Here is a 21012-nt window from a genome sequence, read left to right as displayed (position 1 = left end):
AAAGTATTACCAGCAATCTAGATTGCTTAAGAAAACTAGAGTTCCTGCATTCCAGTTAGAATGGGCAGGAGGAGGGAGAGAACTCTTGCAGCAGAGAATTTTTACATAAATAAATAGTGTTGTTTTATGAAATCTTCCTCCTCTAAATGAAAGACCATGATTACAGTTCGAAACATTCCTCCAGACAAGTGATCATGCCCAAGAAAGCTCGAAAAAATCGGTTACAACGTAATATGAATAAGAAAAAAGTTACAAGGGATCAAATCAGTCACGGAAAGAAACTACCTCTTCTAATGACTAATGTAAGATGGATGTGAGAGATGCAACTCCTCCTCATGACTTGTTTTTAGGACTCTACCCTAAAGGGAAATCACTGCCACATCTGCAGATGGAATAAGCTGTAGTAAAAGGCTCCAAATTTGCCCCTTCACCCATATAATAAACCAGATAAACAGTACCTATCAAAATAAATAAATAACCCAGATAAACAGTTCAAACCATGAAATAAACTGTGGAAATTAGAGAGATCACTTGCATACAAAGAGAGAGGAAGTGCCTCATTAATAGAGGAAAATAAGGAAAATCCAAAAAAACTGGAGTAGACTATACGAAATTGAAAACCAGGAAATTATCAATATTCAAAAAAATATTGAAAACAAGGAAATTCCACAAAACTGGACTAGATAATACCAGATTATTCTGAGGGTTTGTCTGACTGTGCAACCCAATTGCATTTTGGGTGCAATATGTGTTTGAACTTGCAATTTGGAAAAATCAATCGCATTTTGCGTGCGATTTGTGTGTAAACCAGCAAATAGAGAGAAAAAAATTCTGAATGCAAGTTTAAGGCAAATTAAACCAAAAATGAAATTTGGGTTGCACCCCAAATGGCCCAAAGTATTTCTCATACATTGGGTTGCAAAACGGCCCACCATACCACCCCACCCCCCCCCCCCCCCCCCCCCAAAAAAAAAAAAAAAAAAAAAAAAAAACCGCATCGAAGTATTACCACACCAGCAACAGAAAACACAAAGTATATGCATCCAAGTATTACAGCACTTTAAGAACGCATTTCTCATGTTTGTATGTCTAAACAGAGCTTCTCTTAAACATATGTAATGGAACATGTTGAAGGGTGATAATTGACAAAAAAATAAATAGCAGCAGCCTCTGTTGTTGCATATGTGACATGTGTAGCATACAAATTTTATTTCATGAACGGTTTCAATTTTGCCTTAGGGGCAAAAGAATTTGTGAACAGAACTACTGGGAAAAATTAGTTGGAGCAGCACATAGCAATTAAGTACTGATTGCCCGAAAGAATTTTTACATTAATATCTGATTTCCTGAAAAAATTGATACTCCAATATCTGATTACCTGAAAGAATTGATACACCATTTTAATTCCTTCAAGACCATGATCATTTGAAGAATGTGTTGGTGTTGCTACTTTTTGAATCTAGACATTATTTGATGTGAAGTCATTTTAGAACCATTGCTAGCAATATGAATACAGTTGACATTCTTTAATATTATTTCACACAGACAACTCTTTCTGAGTATAAGTAGAGCATTATCCTCATCTTCAATCTTAACATCAACACTCAATAATTGAGATATAATCCCGTTGAAGGTATTGAGATGTTCCAAAAGACTCGATCCTTCCTTCATTCAAAGTGTACAAAGTTGTTGTGTCAAAACCAACTTGTTTGTGAGTGATTTCGTCATGTACAAACTTTCCAATTTTGTCCAAAGTTTGGGTGTCGATTCTTCATCGATCACGTTGTAGATAATCTCATCCACGAGACAGAGTCGAATAGTACTCACTGCTTTCAACTCCAATTCTTCCCAATCATCATTCTGGTTTCTTCCATTTTCCATGCAACGGCTCATGTAATCCTTGTTGCACTAGAAGATCATTCACTCTTCTTTGCCATAAACTGAAGTTTCCCTTTCCATCGAACTTCTCTACTTCGAAGTTGGTTGTCGCCTTTGATTCCATTGCCATCTATGAAACTATAGGCTCTGATACCACTTTGCACGGAAAAAATTCATGTCGGACAAGAAATCCGATCAAATAACACAATCAAAGGCAATGTTCAATCCCAGCTTACCTATCAAAAAAAAAAAAAAAAAAACACACAATCACAAAAGAGAAACACTCCACAAAGAGAACACACGAATTTATGTGGTTCGGCACAATGGCCTATATCCGCAGGTGGGATAACTTCTTCCACTATTAAGAAAAGATACCAAGATTACACAAACGAAACTAACACAATCCCTTAAGCCTGTAACCCTCTTTGATCTTCCATGGACATCCTTCTCTCTCAAATTACCCCTTTCTCAAATAAGAAAGAAAACCCCTTTTTACACTAAAAAGGAAACCACAAGAGAGAAAAAATCTCACCTTCTTGTCTTCCTACGCCCGAGGAAAAACACCAAGAGAAAAACTCTCACCCTTTTTTCCCCTATCTCCTTTTCTCTACACAGGAGAAAATCCGAACAACACTTGTGTTCTTCTCACCCTCTCTTTCAGAGAGATATGCCTTCAGTCTCCTTTCCCAAAAGATAAACCTTGATCTCACTCCTCTCTCATTTTCCCTACAAGAGAGAATTCCAAGACAATAACCGTTCTCTTCAAGTTTGAAATTCCTTCCCATGTTGCCATGCATGCACAAAACAGTTTTCAAAACTGTTTTGTAACTGACTGGGAAACAAGCCATAACATAACAATTCTGATATGTGTTGGGATAAGATTGGTAAGCTGAAGTGGTTGAATCACGTTTCTTATCCACAGAGGGTGATGATACACAGTCAAGTGATTACATAAAAAATCAAGCTCAAAGTTCTAGCATTGATTCAGTATTGCTCTCAAAAGATGAATATGAGATGCTCAAGAAGAACTCCAAACAGTCCAAATGTCATCCATCCACATCCGGGGCTACCATGGCTAACTCAAGTAATTTTGTGCTTCTTGTTTCAAAGAGGTAGTCTCCCTCGCTCACTGATTCATGAGGCTCTGATCATATGACAAGTGAGTCATCTATAATTCCCTCATTTGAAAAGTATGTCCTTAACCCATCCGTTACAGTTGTTGGCGATTCTTTGTCCGTTGTATCTGGTATAGGTGCAATTTGTCTTACCTCTTCCTTTTCATTGTCTTCAGTTCTTCATATTCCTAACTCTCCTTTTAACTTATTATCCGCGAGTAAACTAAGTCCAATGTTGAGTATTCTTTAACCCTTCCTTCTGTGCTTTTCAAGATCTAAAGACACAAAGGACAGTTAGTGGTGGACTAAGGTCGAGAGCTTTATTATCTGGATCAGGGACTTGATGGTGTTGCTTTACATTCACAACTTTCTCTTCACATATCTGGCATTGTCGGCTTAGTCATCCATCTCTAAGTGAAATCTTTAGTTTTTTCTTGATATTCAATGTCTTGTTTAAACTTTAGAGTGTGAAGCTTGTGAGTTAGGAAAGCATCCCAAGTCCCATTTTATTCTAGAAATGATAGAAGAAAGTCAATTCCTTTTTCAGAGGTTCATTCCTGATATTTGGAGTCCAACTAGGATAAAGTCCTCTTCTGGAAACAAATACTTCGTAAGTAATTTTTGTTGATGATTTTCAAGAATGTCATGGTTATTTTCGATTGCAGGTTTGAAATCTTTTCCATTTTTAAATAATCCCATAAAGAAACTAAGAGCCAATAAGTAGAAATAAGTACCTACTTTGTTCTGATAATGCTAAGGAGTACTTACCACAATAGTTACAATATTATCTTGGTAATAGTTGAATTCTTCACCAAAACTCTTATGCACAAACTTCTCAACAAAATGGAGTGTCAAAACATAAGAATCATAAATTCATTGAAGTAAAGCGCACTAAAGGAAGATGATTTTTGTTAGAAATGGGATTAGGGTTAGAGAGAGGAAGAAGAAGAGGAGTGATGAGAGATGAAGAGTCTCCAATAGGGAGCTCCTCATGTAAATGATGTATGTATAGGCCCAATTAGGGCATCCAATGTACAATGACTACAATACCCTCAGTAATACCTAAACTACTTATTCAACACTCCCCCTCAAGCTAGAGTGTATATACTATGGAACTCCAACTTGCTACAAAAGAGACTACAAAAAATAACAAAAAGTACAATAAGCTCATACACACATCCAGCTGGGTATAACACTCCCCAAGCTGGTGTGGTGAATACATAATGAAAAGTGTAAATGTGTAATAACAAAAGACAACGGCCATCATGAGAGTATAATCGTCGAGATCAGCGGCCACCAAAAAGGAACAGCTCCCCCTAAAGTAGCACTACGGCGAGAGCAGTCACAACTGGGTCTCCCCCGAATGAGAACCCGGCAAAAAAGTCCAGAACCACAAAGGACCGTGCACCTCGGCAAGGAAATAACAACGATCTATCGAGCAAAAAAGAGACACCAAAGGTGTGCACACGAGCAACGACGAAGCACCATGAGCAGGAACACCAACTAAGCAGCACCACGCCAATAGAAGAGAACCACCGATGGAGAAACCGTCGGAGACAAGGGCAACGGGGAAACCGTCGCCTGAAGATAAGAAGAAAATAAGAAGTGGATAACCAACCAATGACGGGAAAACCATCGTCTGGTGACAAGGTCGACGACATTAACATCGTCGCCTAGAGATATGAAGAAAAACAAGGAAAAGATAACCAACGAACGATGGGGACACCATCGTCTGGAGACAAGGTTGACAGCATGAACATCGTCGCCTGAGAAGGAGCCGACCAACGATGAGGACACCATCACCTGAAAAAAGAGAGGTCCACGGGAAAAGACTGTTGCCTGTAAGAGAGCCGACCAACGATGGATATGGAAGCCATCGCCCAAAAAAGGATGGAGAAGATAACCAATCGGATATGCGAGATAGATAGATGGCAGATGCGAGAGAGAGAGTTACGGATGGTTTACACAATGCGCAAGATGCGCGAATACGCACTGATGCACAAATATGCACTGAAAGGGAGGGGGTTACAAGCGAAGGCTGGTGGTTGGGGGTTTTCCATAATAGAGAAAATCAAGGGGAAGATATCTGAGAGAGATTTTAGGGAGAGTTAGCACATGCGCAAAAAGGGAAAAGGGTTTCACAGAAAAGAAAAGAAAGAAAGGACGGCTTACAAAAAAATGGGTTTCAAAACATAAAACTTGGGTTGCGCACACTATGACAAACATAAAAAATAGAAAATAGCGAGAAAGAAAGATAGAGATAAAGATGCGTGGGATAGAGACTCTTCTTCTTTTCTTTCTTTCCTAGATCTTTGCTCTGATACCATGTTAGAAATTAAATTACGGTTACAGAGGAAGAAGAAGAGGAGTGAAGACAGATAGAGAATCTCCACTAGGGAGCTCCTCATGTAAATGATGTAAATATAGGCCCAATTAGGGCATCAAATGTATAATGACTACAATACCCTCTAAAGTCTAAACTAAAAGTAATACCTAAACTACCCTGACATGTTATTCAACAATTTTTTCACCCTCTGTAGGATTATGCGCCCCCCTTTTCACGTGATTTGACGTAAAAAAGCGTTAAAGTCTGCCACAATTCACGTGACAAGGGGGGCGCATAATCCTATTGTGTGTGTGTGTGTGGGGGGGGGGGGGGGGGATCATCTTTCGTACTAAATTGTTAAATATGTTTGTTACAAAAATATATTGGGAAGATGTAGTTTTGATCCGGCATTACTTGATTAACCATATCCATCTTCGATCTTAGAAGGTAAATATCCTCGCTCAATCCTCTTTCCCTCTACTACATTGTTCTCTATTACTCGTGTATTTGGTTATGTTTGTTTTGTTCGTTCTTGGGATCCATGTATTGATAAGTAGGATTCACCTGCAATCGAATGTATTTTTCTGAGATATGCTAAAACCCAAAAAAGATATTGATGTTATCACTCTAGACTGAAAAAGAAGTTTGTTTGTATGTTACTTTAATACTCAGTATTTTTCTGAGGAACCTTCTAAACTTATAATTGATTTTTCTCGTCATACTCAAGAAGTAACATGTCCATTTTCTCCTATTTCTCTTCCAATTGTTACTCCCTTGTCGTCTTCCTCAATAACTTTTGCAGTTGTTTCTCCAGTCAAGCCTAATATATCCATGAGTAGCCCTACAAGTTTACACGAGAAGGACAAAAAAGGAAGTTTCAGATGTAAAAATGAACATGTTCCAAGGTCGAATTTTATGTCTACAAATACTAGTTCTACTGTCGGTGATTCTGATCCTCCAATTGCTATTTGCAAATTTAAACGAACTTTTACTCAACATCCTATTGTCCAATATGTTTCCATTGACAATTATGTCCATATAACGTTTTGCAACAGTTTTCAATTTCGTTTCGTTTCGTCTGAAACTAACGAAACAACTCGTACCAGTTGGAAAATCGGTACACACAACAGCAACGAAACGTCCAGGTTAAAACAGGAACGAAACATCCAGGTCAGATAGGACGAGAGAAAGCCCAGTCCAAACCATCTAAGTAAAATTGTCAATAGATGATCCATACATCTCTATCTAAACCTATTCATACCAATATTCAACTAGGATGACACTTTGTTCTTGGAAGTTGTAAAAAAGCTTTTTCTAAGCCATCCAATACAAGAGCTAACATAATATGTAGAGCACAAAATCATAAACATTCCACAATGCTCATTGAATAAAAATTTGTGAGATGTGCAAAGAAATCGAACAATTATATGTTACATTTATTTACATCACAAATTGCCACAACCAGCAACTATTAATGGCACAACTCATATAAGATACTTTTTTTTTGAATGGTAACTCATATAAGATAATTAACACCAAAGAAGTCAACAAATCAAGAAACATGGAGGTATATCGGGGTTTACTTGATCCAGCAGCAGCATTGGAGTTCGGTTCTATGTAGTGGTTGTGTTAGCATATCAGGGATTGAAAAAACTAGATCCCCCCACATTGATAGAAATCAGCACAGCTAGACCTGTTATCACAGCGAACCAAAATAATGCTGACCCTGCAAAAAGTGAACATCCAAAACCATTAGTCAAAGATCTAAATAAAACAGATGGATAATGTTACAAATAACAAGAGAAGTACGAAATATAATATTACCTCCGGGACTTTCTGAACTGCTTTCAGAATCGAGTTGTATAAACTCAGCATTACGACCCTGTGGTATTGATCCTGTTGACTCTGGATTTTTTACCTCTTCGGAAGATTTTATATTTCCTGTTTCAGAAGCCACTATGCCTTGAAATTCTTCACTGACAAGCAAAGCTGCTAGTACATCCATAAAAGATTCGGTCTCTCTTTCTACAGAGAAGTCACTTTGATTTTGTTCATATCTGTCATCTGCTTCATCAGAATCTAAACTCTCATCATCAGATAAATCATTATCCAAAGATTCCCCTTCTATTCCATCTTCCTCTTCATCCTCAACATATGCTTTATATGTGAGGCGCAGTAATATTTCCCCAGAAGATCCTCCCCTAAACAGTCCCCAACCTCCTTGCAAGGCTATGATTTTGTCTGTTGGTACAGTATCTTTAAGAGATCCAAGCTCGACCTGGAAAATGAACACTATAATGAGTTGAAAATAAGATGTCTACGTATCAGAGACACAACATTTAAACGCCAAACACAGTATAACAAAAAATGGATAATTATAGTTCTTCCAAATACAACTGTGATGAGAACCTGCAACACAAAAAATCAGTCCAACAAAGGTACATAGAAGAGAGTTTACAAGTTTCAGACCTCCACTGACGTGATAACTATGAAAAAATTATCAGTTTAACATCTAAATTCATAACAGACACACATGTGTTGCTACCTAAAATCCTTGGGCACATTGCATTATAAAGCATCGAACAATCGGCAGTTTAAGAATCTCAACTTCGATCCATTTCCAGGAAAAACATGCATAATGGGATCTAAGTTATAGCTAGGGAGTGCCCTTTTGGCTTCAAATATTAATTTTATAGCTGATAAGAAACTGCAGTCAGGGTTTGATATCCCCAAAGATCATTCCCAATTCTATGTATCTTGAAATGCATCAAATAATCTCTCCAGCAGTTGGAAGGACAATTCCAGGCCACTTTTGTAGCGGAGCCCTTGATTTAATTACATCAGATACACTACACTTAACAGTAAGTCACACGTGATCAAACTTCAATAGCTAATTCCCCATACTGATTTTACATTAAAACTTGCAATCCCTCTCTGATGTTGGATAACTCATATAAATAATTTGGGAACATTAGCGTAGTTAACACATAAAAATCTTCAGGAACATTAGACTAGGTTCTAGTCTATGTTAAACTGTCCTACTTGATGAGATATAGAGGTTTATTTTTCCCTTTTTTTCACTTACTAGTGGCAAATACTTTTAAATACCTTATATCTATAAGGGAGAGATGGAGTTGTCAACCAATACACTCCAACTCTCTCCCCGCATTTTCTCCCATCTCTCCTCTTCATTCCAACTTCACTTCTTCCATCTTCTTTCTTTTTCTATTCATCAAACTAACAATTTCTATTCTATTGGAAGGAGATATGGATTGAATCTGATAGTGAGGTTTTGATCGATTGCCTTAATGAGGATACGGAGGTAACATGGAATTTGTACTAAATATACATAGAATGAAATTAAGTGACTTACTCAACTCAACTCAGCTAAGCCTTTGTCCCAAACTAGTTGGGGTCAGCTAATGAATGCTTTAGAATATTTTGATGAAGAATGAAATTAAGTGGCTTATCTGAGAAATTAACCCTACTCAGAGAATAGGAAATATGGTGGCCGGTGCTCTTGCTAATGTTGTTTGCGATAACAAAGTCGACTAATTTTGTTGGGACTGGAATGGTTTGCCTAAAATGGCCAAAAGAATGGATAGATGTGATGCATTAGGGCTGCCAAATTATCGAGGATAAATAGGTAGTTTTCTTTTTATATTCTTGTCATGTGCTTTTTTTGTTCTAGAGACAAGGTTGCATGCCCTGTTGTGCTTTCTCTTTTTCATTAATAAATTGAAGGTGCTGCCCCAAGTTCCTAGATAAATTCGGTGCTAAAAAAAGTAATAAAGACAAAACAACCATAAGGCATCGTTTTTAAGTTTTACCATGGAAACGTTAGTTAAGTTTTAGGATAATTTCAGGGGAAATGATAAGATCACCATCATTCTACAGGAACAATCTACCCCTCTGATTTGGAATGAGAAGCCCATCCTGTAACTCTTTGTGTATTATTTGTTTTTCGCTTTTCCAGTGTATCTGTGCAAGTTGTGCCTAGCCTTTTTTTTCTCTTTTTTAATAAATTATTCCACTTGTTCAAAAAAAGGGAGGAAATCCTACCCAAATTCCAATTATGCTATCTAAAAGTAAAAATGCCAAGCGGGATACCCTAATGGTTGAAGATCCAATTATTTCCACAATTCTTTCTATTTCGGGTATTGTTCCTCTTCCTACCAACTCAAGAAAGCAAGGGTCTGCAGATTTCATATTTTGGAACAATCTGGATGACATTCTTATAAATGCATTGTTAAGCAACAAATGTAGCCTAAAGAAGTCTCACAGAAGCTCCCAATGCACAAAAGCATCTTTAGCTCGATGGGCGTGTCATTTGTATTGCATACCATGTTGCATTGGAATACCTATATGTATTTTATTTCCATGTGAGCATTTTTGCCATGCTTCCCTCTGCATTGGTTTGATTCAGGATATCTGCACCTCTGCCTTGTATAGAATATAATCTTCTAATCTGCTTGAAGACTATTTTGCACAAGTACGGGTACGTATGTCGGAATTGGCAAACATAAAAAATAACCATTCGTGGACTCGCCAAATATTTTAATCAATTTTTAAATTTTATTTTTTTACATAATAATATGGCTATAACAAGTAATATATTGAAATTTTAAATAGGTTAAGTAAATATAATATTTTATTTCCATATAAAAACTTACCAACACAATGTATAACTGAAAGCGTGCATTAATTGTAAAGTTGTGATAGTAATATTTAAAAAAAAACAGATAAAAGAGATTAGTGTCGCAAACAATCTTGAAGTAATGGAATCTGACACATCTCGGTCATGGGATTTCGCCCATTCAGAAGAATCCATGTAACATATTGAGGATAACAATATCTTTCAGTTTCAACTATATAGATTGCTTAAACCAACTTGAATATGACTTGAATAATTTACCTCCCCTGAACCGATAGTGAAATCTGTGAAACCAAATGATTCCTTGACTTGAACGGATAATCTTTGCTTCCTAGGGTTTGTGACAAGCATATGAAAATCCTGCCAGCAACCAAATAGATACTATCATTCATAGAAATTTTAGCACTTGAGATAACAAAAGATAAAATTCATTCAGATGCAGGCCTACATATTTAATGATTCCATACAGAGGATGAATTTCAAAGACGAAAAGAAACAAAAATAGCAACAAGGACTTGTATGAGGAAGCCTCACTTGATTCCAGATCGGCTCTCCGGGTGGCCCAATGACCGTGGTCTGACTGTTCTTTTTACTGCGAATTACTTGATCACCCAGGCTGAGTACAACATATGGATCTGTTTTCCCTGATAATTTCCATGCGAATAAATGCAGTGAGCAAGGCCTATAGAAATAAAAGAAAGAAATGCATTGATCAAACTCATATAAGCCATTTCAAATGTACATTATGCCCAACAAGACATAAGGGATCTCTAGACATTGCATGCACTCTAAAACTGGCGTAAAATCGTTGCACAAGCACCACCTGATTTGCGTTAAATATCAACATAAGGTTGAAACTTTGGTTGTGTTCGGTTGAGCTTTTGCTAAAAATAAATTGAATCCAACCGGACCCTAACCCTAACCCGATTACAAGCAAAAAGCTCAACCCCAAGAACCAAATGATTAACTTGTAACCAACAATAACTTAAAAAACTGAAACCAGTTAAAAGTGTTCACCAAAATACTTGAAGGCTAAAACTAAGAACAGTCAAGTGTCATGGGTACGAACTCTGCAACATTCTTGGCCTCACTAAATACATGAGTAAGAGACATGAACCTCTTTCTACAAACATCAAGAATTTTTTTTCACTATTTGGGTTTTAATGTTATGTTAGTCCTCTTATTTGATGGGCAAATTAGTAGTAAACTATTGGGTAGTTAGTACCTGCAACTCTGCTTTCCTACATCCCAGGAACAACCCGAGTTGAATCTGTAGATAAGGTGCTCAAGGAAAGAGATTCAGTGTTACGAGAACTATGAGAGCAACTACGACAAGCCCAATCAAGAAGGAAGAGGGTTTATGATGCACATCGGACGGACATGGAGTTTCAGGTTGGAGATTGGGTCTACTTGAGTCTCCAACAATATCGCCAGACTTCTCTTGCAATTCGAAGAAACCTCAAACTCTCTCCACGGTTTTATGGCCCATTTAAAATTTTACAGAGAATTGGACATGTTGCTTAAAAGTTAGAGTTATCTGAGGGCACTAGAATACACCCTGTTTTTCATGTTTCCTTCCTTAAAAGGCAAGGTGTGCAACAAGTTCAAGTTCAAGCAACATTACCACCAGTTAGAGAGGAAGCCAATGTTCATCGTTCCATTCCCTCAGGGTATCTTGGATGGCCGGATTCAGAAGAAATGTGTTGAGATATTGATACACTTGGCAGAAGCAACTTGGGAAGGTGTTGAAGGCTTGAAACTTCAATTTCCAGATTTTGCACTTGAGGAAAGGAGAGATGTCGAGGGGAGGAGGTGTTACGTGCCACTTATGTCTTGAGATTTGAAAGCCATGTTGGGCATGATAAGTTTAGGAGGTTGCTGCTTTGATTGGTTGTTGATATTAATTAGGAGAGTAAAGTCAGGAGAATCGAGTTGGTAGGATGCTGCTCTTATTTAGGAGGTCAAGGACGTGAAGAGTTTTTCCTAATTGGTAGGCTTGCTTCATGTTTTATTGGTAGCTAGAGGAGTCCGCCATATATTTCTTTGATTGTAATTGGTAGGCTTTCTTATTGAATGAAATCTTTATTGGAGGCTGGTTTTCCTCAAAGTAAACCATCTTTTTCGCTTAATATTCTCTCTCCCTCCCAAAACGTGATCTCCAATCCTAGCTCACCTCTTCCAAATCTGCTCCATTGACTATCACAACATGAAAGCCCATATAGTGAAAAGAAATTCCTGATGTTTGTAGAAATACGTTCATGTCTCTTACTCGTGTATTTATTGAGGCCAAGGATGTTGCAGACTAATTGGCTAAGGAGGGCGTCCATCATCAGACGGATTTTAGCCGTGGGCTTACATAACCATTAAAAGCATAAGGGGAAATGCATCAATAAAAATCCCAAAGAGAAACAAATTCAAGCCAAACTATAACACAAGGGGAAAGAATGAATACCATAGAAAACATAAGCAAGCTTCCGAGCATCTACGAGAGTCACTGATAATTCTCCAACGACATCTTTATTTCCTTCTTGAATTGAACTAGATGTTAAATCATTTGAAACGGGACCAACTGCTTTTCCCTTTTGAAAGTCGAGAACAATCTTCTTCGGACGGACAAAGAGTCGAGGCAGATCCTCAGTGAGTAGTTTTTTCAAGAACCTATGAAATATGAAAAGAGACAGTTGACAAACACACACAGAAGTGAACTGCTCAAAGAAAGCACAAGGTAGGGTAATAAATAATTAGATATTATAACCACAGCATAGTTCACAACATCCAAGCTAAAGTGAGGCATGCATTACTATCATAGATGGGTTCTCAACATATCCATAAACATCGAAATAAATATAACACCAAATCAATACACTTTTTGTATATTTCCGTTTTTAATGAAGATTCCATTGCTATTCAAATCTCTCTCTCTCTCTCTCTCTCTCTCTCTCTCTCTCTCTCTCTCTCTCTCTCTCTCTCTCTCTCTGTGTGTGTGTGTGTGTGTGTGTGTGTGTGTGTGTCACCTTATTTCGCAGATAATAATAGAATATGCTTATCAGGCTAGAAAACCGCTAAAAAGGAATTTTTCCCTTGACAACATATAGCATTAACCATAAAGCTTCAATTTATTGGCAAGGATGAACATTTTTAAACAAACCCAACCTTACAGAAGCCTGAATGAAATGGTGGTGCAATATGTGCCATAATTCATAACAAGCATTTTTTTTCTTTTCCCAATTCTTAATGATCAATGATCCACTTTTACTTCTCATAGATGGCAAATTTGAGTAAAGGAAACCTTTTTTTCGGTAGCTAATATGGGATTGCACCTCTGACCCTCCAGTTCGAAGAACAAAGCCTTGACCAATGAGCTAGAGGCTCAATCCCGACCCGAGTAAAGGAAACCTTGATACTTGGATCACCAACTCGATAACTTTAATCAAACTCAAGTAGAGAGTTCTGTCAATTTCATGACAAAAAAACGCAAAGAAAAAAAGGAAGCAAAACTAAATGAAATAGAAAAGGGTCTGACCAAAAAAATCTCTTTTGCTTTTCTTGACTGGCTCAGTCAAGTTTTTTCTCTCTTTCTTTAATAAAGCATTTAATTATCATTCAGAAAAAGGAAAGAGAATATAACTGAAGAATTTTTTTACTAGAATTCGTTTAAGCCATAAGAGTGTCTAGCACTAAATGATTCAATACCAGTTCCAGCGGAAAACCTATTTCAAGACAAAGGACTTATGCATTCAAGTGATGGACACAGTTTATTAATTGGACTGGAAACATTAGAGTTCTAGCAACAGGCATAATTATTTGTTCTGTATGTTTGTGTATATTTTGATAATGGGACGATTGAGTTTGTTTTTACACCTTTAAACAATGTAAAACGATATACGTATATATAAGGTGTAATTTATTTATTTTTGAATGGTCAAAAGATTCATTAAGAGAGAGGACCGATGTCAAAGTAAATTTTGATAGCTAAAAATTTTGATAGCCGCAAGAATGGAACAGGTTCATGATGAAAAAATTCAAAAGAAAATGAAAAACTACAACACCGAAGAACAAATATTGGAGCACATGTTAAATTCTAAATGAAATGAGAGATGCCAAGAGGTGCAGTGCAAAAGCATAGCATCTAAATTCTTCTTGGTAAATAGCACGGCGTCAAATATAATGCATTAATGCCCAATTGAAGCCAAAACTATTAGGGTTGGAAAGAACAAGGAACCAGTAACAGGTTACCAATATTTCCGACCCAAAACGGATGAAGAGAATAAACAATAGAATAACCAAAAAAAAAATGCCTGTCTAAATGGACAAAAAACATTGGGCACAAACCAGGGAAATCTGGGCAGATAATTTCCAAAACTCGTTTTGGACAAGGTTAAACAGTTCGATGGGGCAGAACCGCAGAACTCAAAAGGATTAGGACAAGATGGAGCCAGGGACAAAGGATAAAGAAATAGATTGTAAAAGATTACCCTCATCACATCATCCCCTTATGTGTGATGCATCCCCTTATGTGTGATGCCCAAGAAATAAGGAAAACAAAATGGATATAACAAGGAAAACAGGCAAAGACAAGAATAGTTTAAGAAAGAAGACAGAAAAGAGGTTTAAAGCTGGAAAAGGAAGTGGTCCATGGACCTCTTGGTTTTGGAAAAGATCCTTTACAGGATGAAGACGATGGTCTATGATGAAGATAGGGCTTCTATAAACGACCCGACCCACAAGGAAATTACGAAAGACTTCCTCAGGAGACAATGGAAACTGTTTAAGAAGGAGGCCCAAGATAATGCTCAGGAATTCCATCGTCTATCTGGGTTAGTTAATGTAAAGGACACTCATTCGCCTCTGCACAAACATCCTTTCTTCAATATAATTCTTGTTGATGAGCAGAGATTGAGGAAGCCTTCGATGGGAGGCTAATAAGGAGGTGGGAATTCGACGGGTGGAAGAAAGGCTTACCAGTAAAAAGAGACTTGGTTTTAAGGAAATGAAACCGGAGGATCCCTTCACAGACATGCCGGATTTACCAAATCAAGCATCTTTTGGGGGAGCTGAAGAAGTGCTCCTCTTAGGGGAGAAGTTCCTTATGGTTTTGTTCATGAGTTTTTTGTGGAAGAAGGGTGGTCCTGCTTATCTTCTAGATCTTTGGTGAAGATTGCAGAAGTTTTTGGTGGCTTCTTTCATGTTTTTACGAATGACTATCGAGGTAGATAGTGAAGACGGTATTTATGTTTGGATTGGTGAATGTAATGGGATAAGAGGAAAATTTTGGGAACTTTAGCAGGGCCTGGAGTTACATCCTAGGCCATCTTATGCTGAGGCTATATGGGACTCCTGGTCCCTTCTCTATGTATATACGGTTTGAATATAAATACAATTGGTCATCTTTCAAAAAAAAAAGAGGTTTAAGGCAAAGACAAGAATAGTCAAATAAAGAAGACAGAAAAGAGGTTTAAGCCTCAGAGACGCAACACAGCAGTTGGAAAGTGCCTGCAATGAATTAATGGTCCAAAAAATGACCATTAGAAGAAAAAATGGCATTACTTGGCCTGAAGCAGCATAAACCTTAGCTTGGCTTGTCCTAAGAGTGGCTCTGCTTCAAGAATCAATACCACCCTACTATGCAATTTTATTAATTAATTGCAATCTATGTAACCTGGACATGGACACATGTTTTAGTGTCAACTATAGCAATTACACTCAGTTCAAGAAATGAACACAAACTTTAAGTATTTCCATTAACTCATTTTCATAGACGGAATTTAGAAATGATAGGTTCAGGTGTCAAACATCGGATACTGAAAATACATTATAGAGAATAAAAGAAAACAGCAAAGGTATAGCTTACATCTACGCAGTTACAACGTAAGCGATGAAAGAAGAGTTGCACTTACATTGAAAGAACAGGGATCGCTGGTGTGTGGCCCATGTCATGCAGGAGAAATAAACTTACATCAGTAGAGTTTCAAAGACTAAAGATATAAACTAAGTAACATGGTCATCAAAAGTAGATGTTTTAAGCTTTCAAAACTGTAACAAGGATTTACTTTTCTTTTTTCTTTGGAAAGATAATTATAGGTTCTTCAAAGTTAGGAATTGTTGAAAAGCCAAAGGTGTATGATATTTAGCAGTATACTGTAATGTTCAGGAACAAAGGATTTGCAGAAGCGGGCATAGGGAAACAGAATGAGAATTTTACTAATGCATCAAAATGTGGACAAATTTTGCCAATTTATGCATACATGATGCAATGTCATAAACCAGTAGGGTTAATCTATCAGGACTCTTGCCTTTTCTTTCAATGATGAGTACAGTTTACTTCAAATATCACTACTTGGAGCAATTCCAACCATGCATCATGGCTGAAGAAACTCCGCTAAGAACAATAGTGTTCATTACAATGTCCAAGCAATCACTACTTGAGGCTTACTTGATGAAGACAACACCACAAGTATCAGGTTATCAAATATTCAACTTACAAGGAAAATATAAAAGAAAGAAAGCAAATGTAGCCAAGTCGATCACCAACTTGGTTGATCTTTCATCTACTGGGCCAATTCGGTCATTGAATTCTTGTTTATAAATCAGATAGGTTTAATACTGGAGAGTGGTGTGTGGATTCGTGGCCTCTAAGCTGATAGTGGCTCGAGAGTGGATCCCTCCACTGGAAGATTTTATGAAACTCAACTTTGATGGTTCAAGTCAAGGCAACCAGAGTCCAGTCGGTTTTGATGGGGTCCTTAGAAATAGCGAAGGAGAGGTCATGTGGGCTTTTGCGGGCCCCATTGGAAGAGCCGACGCAAAGAGGCTGAAGTCAAAGCGGTTCATCAAGGCTTGAAATTGCTAGTGAGAGACCGGGTGAAAAATGTGATAGTTGAAGGAGACTCATCGAATGTCATTAGATTGTTGAAGAAATCTCAAAATCCGCCTTGGAGATTTGATCATCTTTTTTGATGAAATGTTTGACTGGATGTCTCGTTCTTCGTGGTCCTCCACTCGTGTTCATTGATCCGCTAACCAAGTGGACGAACATCTTCCGAGAGAAGGAATTTCTAAGGAAGCATTAGCTCTCTTTGACTCCCTTCCCCCTTAATTCCTCTTTTCTTGTTTCTTGTTTCTTTTTCCTTTCGTCGCTTTGTATCTTGACCATCTCGGTCTCTTTTTTTCACTAAAATTGGCTACCATTTTCAAAAAATAATATTTTATTTCAGTGTTTCAAAACGCAGATGAGAGTCAAAACGCAACCGAAGAAAATCTTAGTCAACTCAGCACAGCGCAGTCAAGTAATCGGTTGACGCAGTCATGACTCGAGAGAGTCAAAGGAGTTTTTAATTTTTTATTGACTTTGTAAGGCAAAACGTGGAATGCAGCCAAGGCAAAAGAGAATCCACTCGGGGGAGTCCACAATGACGTGGGGGAGTTTTAAAACTATGGTTTAATTGGGTTGGGCGTGTTTATTATTTCTAGAAACTTTTTTCATCCCCCAAGACAGTATACCCAATTCTCCAAAAAAAAATTATATTCATCCGCCACTCTCACTCGTCCTCTTGCGTCTTTAATCCTTGCTTTCTCTTCATTGACCTCTCATTACTCTACCATACCTTTTACCCCACAAGGCCCACACTATTCTCTCCCTTCTCATAACCTCCTCTTCGTAGATCTACTTGCACCCTGCGCCTCCCATCTTCTCCATTTTCTGACCCTAACTTTCTTTCATAGTTATTCCATTTTGATGTATCCATTTTTAAATTCTAGGTAATTCAGTCACTGGCGAGTTTTTTACTCTCTTTCATCGTTATTATATTTTGATGTACCCATTTTGCTCCTTTTGCCCCATATAAAGGTGTCCGACCAAGTTAACCTTTCTCTATAAATAAACTTGTTCAATACTTCAACTTGGCAGACATTGTGGTGTTAAATCATTCAAATTCTAGGTAATTCACAGTCACTGGTGAGTTTTTTTTAACACTGGTGCAGAAAGCGAAATGAAGTGGAAATGATGAAAAGTGAGAAACTTGACAACAATATAAGTACTTGTATTGCTTTGATGAAACAATGGAAAATCAGCTACATCTAGATCCCTTAGATTGGCTAAGGCTTTCCTAGGAAGCCAGTTTACACCTTATAAGGTAGTATTTTTTGAAATAGGATGTCACTTTAGAAAAGTTGAGCAAGATGTGAAGAGCTTGACCGAAAAGAAAATTATTCCAGAAGCTGATGAAATTAATGCATACCCATGAGATTGAACAGACGGAATGGAGACAACTCAAACTTGATCTTCGGTAGGGAAACAAAAGCCCAAGTTGCAGAAATAGAATGTCACTTTAGAAAAGTTGAGCAAGATGTGAAGAGCTTGACCGAAAAGAAAATTATTCCAGAAGATGATGAAATTAATGCATACCCATGAGATTGAACAGACGGAATGGAGACAACTCAAACTTGATCTTTGGTAGGGAAACAAAAGCCCAAGTTGCAGCTCCAACCCAAGGTGCCGATGGTATTAATCTTAGTTTGACCCAAAGTTCCCCATCGATATCGAAATCTCGAACTCCAACAGGTACAACAATGGGTATAATACCAAATTTCAATGAGAGTGACAGCAGCATGCGAGCACCACCTGTGTAACGAAGGCCTATCTGGTACCTTAAATGCCAAAAGAAAAGCAAAAATCAGGTAAAAGGGACAAAGAATTCATGTTTCAAAAGATCACCAAATATTAGATTCCAAAGATGGGCATGGACTTGTAACTACATTTCATACATCATGGAGGAGAAAAGTACATCTGGAAATAATAAATATGCATAACATGATCATATGGGTTAGTAAATCATGTCTACGCTATCATATAGAGAACTGTTTAAAGAGCTAGAAAACTTATAGTCAGTGAATCATGTCTGAAGAAGAGGAAGGAGGAGCAATTAGGGAGGTGAGATAGCAGAAATGGAAGATAATAGTAATGATATCTGCATGCAACATCTACAAAAACCACCTTTTAAATATACGAAGGGGACTGATATCCACAATAACATATTTTGATAATGGCATTTCTCAATTGGTTTTACATTTTTTTTAATTATCTTTTCATGGCGGTTACAATACACTCAAAGATGCTATCAACATCCAATCACAGAAGTATAAAACAAAAGTGAACATTGACATTATCAAAATATGGCAGTGAGATATCAGTGCCCTATACAAAATAAGATATTATTGGTATCAAACAATCATGGGTTAACAGTATGCACACAAGCACATGCAAGCGCAAGGAAAAGGGAATGAAAGCAATAGCACAGATACCATTGTAAATTTCTCTCATATTCAGAAACAACACAATTTTGTGACAGTATAACACAAATGATAGAAAACGAATGAAAATTAGCACTGAAAATTCAAACAATATGATAATTTTTAGAGGACTCACTGCAAATCATTAGCACGGCGAGAAGTTCTGCGCTCAACATTCCTAACAGAGAGAGGTTCTTCTCCAAGTGAAAACTGCTTTATTTCAACCCTCTGTACATAATCAGGTTTCTTTAGGTTGTCTATAACAGGCTGAAGCAATCCAATAATCCAATTTTCAAGCCCTCCTCTATACACCTTCCACAATTTCCCTAGAACCATGTTCACCCATTCCACCGATTCTTTCCTCTGTAGATCTTTCTCAAGAAACAAAGAAAAACTAGTAGGAACCTGAGGCCATGTGGAAAGCTGAGAATCACGGCCCGACTTTTTTCTCTTCCTCGATGTCCAAACTTTATCAAAAACAACCCCAACAAAGAAAAAGAACACAAACATGCCCGTAATATTTCGATTGATAGGAGGTGATGGGATTGGGTGTATTACCCCTAACTGAGTCCTCAATTTATCTACAAGAGGATCCTCTTGGAAGCTAGTGAAGTTAGACGGGATCGTAATCTGCTCCTGACGCAATTCTCCATAATCTGATTCATTAGGTAGCCGTCTCACAACTAACAATTTTTGGGCTTTTAAGCTTTGTGTGGCTGTATTACGAAGTTCAAAATTTAAATTTGGGCCTCCACTATCGGAGGGACGAACGCAAGCTCTACATTTCCACCTTCTACTACTAATATTACCAGAAAGAATTCCAACAAATACCCTTCTCGAGCCACTGTTTAACCGATAATTCTGTCTAATGTCAGTTCTGTCTATCTTACAGGGACACAAAATAGGTGATACCCAGCAAGTTTGTGAGACATTCCAGCTTGCTGAAGCTGGTTGTATGAACATTTAAAAGACAAAAGTGGCAGCCCTAATACCGAACCAGAACGTGGAAATTACATAAAATAGAGTGGTAAACATAGACTCAAGGCCAAATTGGCTACTAAAACCTTAGCCAGAGATAATCAAACTAGGATTTCACTAATTCTGACACAGAGCTTTGAGAATAACTCAAAATTGGATCTTTAACTAAACCAGACACAAAAAGCTTACCTCACGGGAAAAAAAACAGTTCACAAAATGAATGTGTTGTACCAGAATCTGCTCGAGAAAGATGCGTGTTTCATTAAACTACTAATTTCAAATCACGTGAATAACGTCTAAAGAGGAATTCAACCTGAAATTAGGTCAAAATATTCAAGAAAATCACAGGTATCAACGAATTCGAAACTGGAGAATGAAAAGGATAAAATTTGCTTTATCTTTGTATTGGATTTTATCAAATTATGAATCGAGGAGGTCGAAATCCTCGAAATCGGCACTAAAATCACTAGATTCAAGCAACCGGGAACTGGAGAATGTGTACGGACTTCTAGATAGTTTTGAATTAGGGTTTTATCAAATTATACTGGGAAAAGCCACGAGTTTTGGTTCTGAAACTCAAATATATAGGGAATCGGGAGTGGAATTTCAGGAGGTAGTCTATGAAGGAGTAGAATCGAAAGCGAACTCGATGAGTCTTGATGGTAAAATAGAAAAAAGTAGAGAATCCGTTTGATTGGGATTTAACGGTCAGAGAGAAGAAAAAGAAGGATAGAAGGAAAAAAAAAAGGGATTTTGTGATTGGACGAATGGAG

General features: G+C 37.5%; 1 protein-coding gene across 3 annotated transcripts; it reads right to left on the bottom strand.

The window, feature by feature from the left end:
• Positions 1–75: 75 nt before the first annotated feature.
• NTMC2T5.2 (Calcium-dependent lipid-binding (CaLB domain) family protein) lies at positions 76–21012 on the bottom strand. 3 transcript variants are annotated; one of them, XM_077390959.1, is made up of 9 exons: positions 19398–21012; positions 18378–18619; positions 15871–15889; positions 12426–12631; positions 10508–10617; positions 10235–10333; positions 7144–7597; positions 6903–7045; positions 76–458 (listed from the first exon to the last, which is right to left on the bottom strand). In XM_077390959.1, the coding sequence occupies exons 1-8, from the start codon at positions 20222–20224 to the stop codon at positions 6957–6959; spliced, it is 2046 nt and encodes a 681-aa protein (XP_077247074.1). In that variant the 5' UTR covers positions 20225–21012; the 3' UTR covers positions 76–458; positions 6903–6956. The 3 variants fall into 3 exon arrangements, with proteins under 3 accessions (XP_077247074.1, XP_077247075.1, XP_077247076.1); XM_077390960.1 differs by having other exon boundaries at positions 76–425; XM_077390961.1 differs by having other exon boundaries at positions 76–382.

Source organism: Tasmannia lanceolata, unplaced genomic scaffold (genome assembly GCF_043159265.1).
Source record: "Tasmannia lanceolata isolate RefF3 unplaced genomic scaffold, GAP_Taslan_0.1 ptg000011l, whole genome shotgun sequence".
Classification (NCBI taxonomy): domain Eukaryota; kingdom Viridiplantae; phylum Streptophyta; class Magnoliopsida; order Canellales; family Winteraceae; genus Tasmannia; species Tasmannia lanceolata.
The sequence above is the reverse complement of the archived record's forward strand: the minus strand, read 5'-3'. Positions and strand labels throughout refer to the sequence as shown.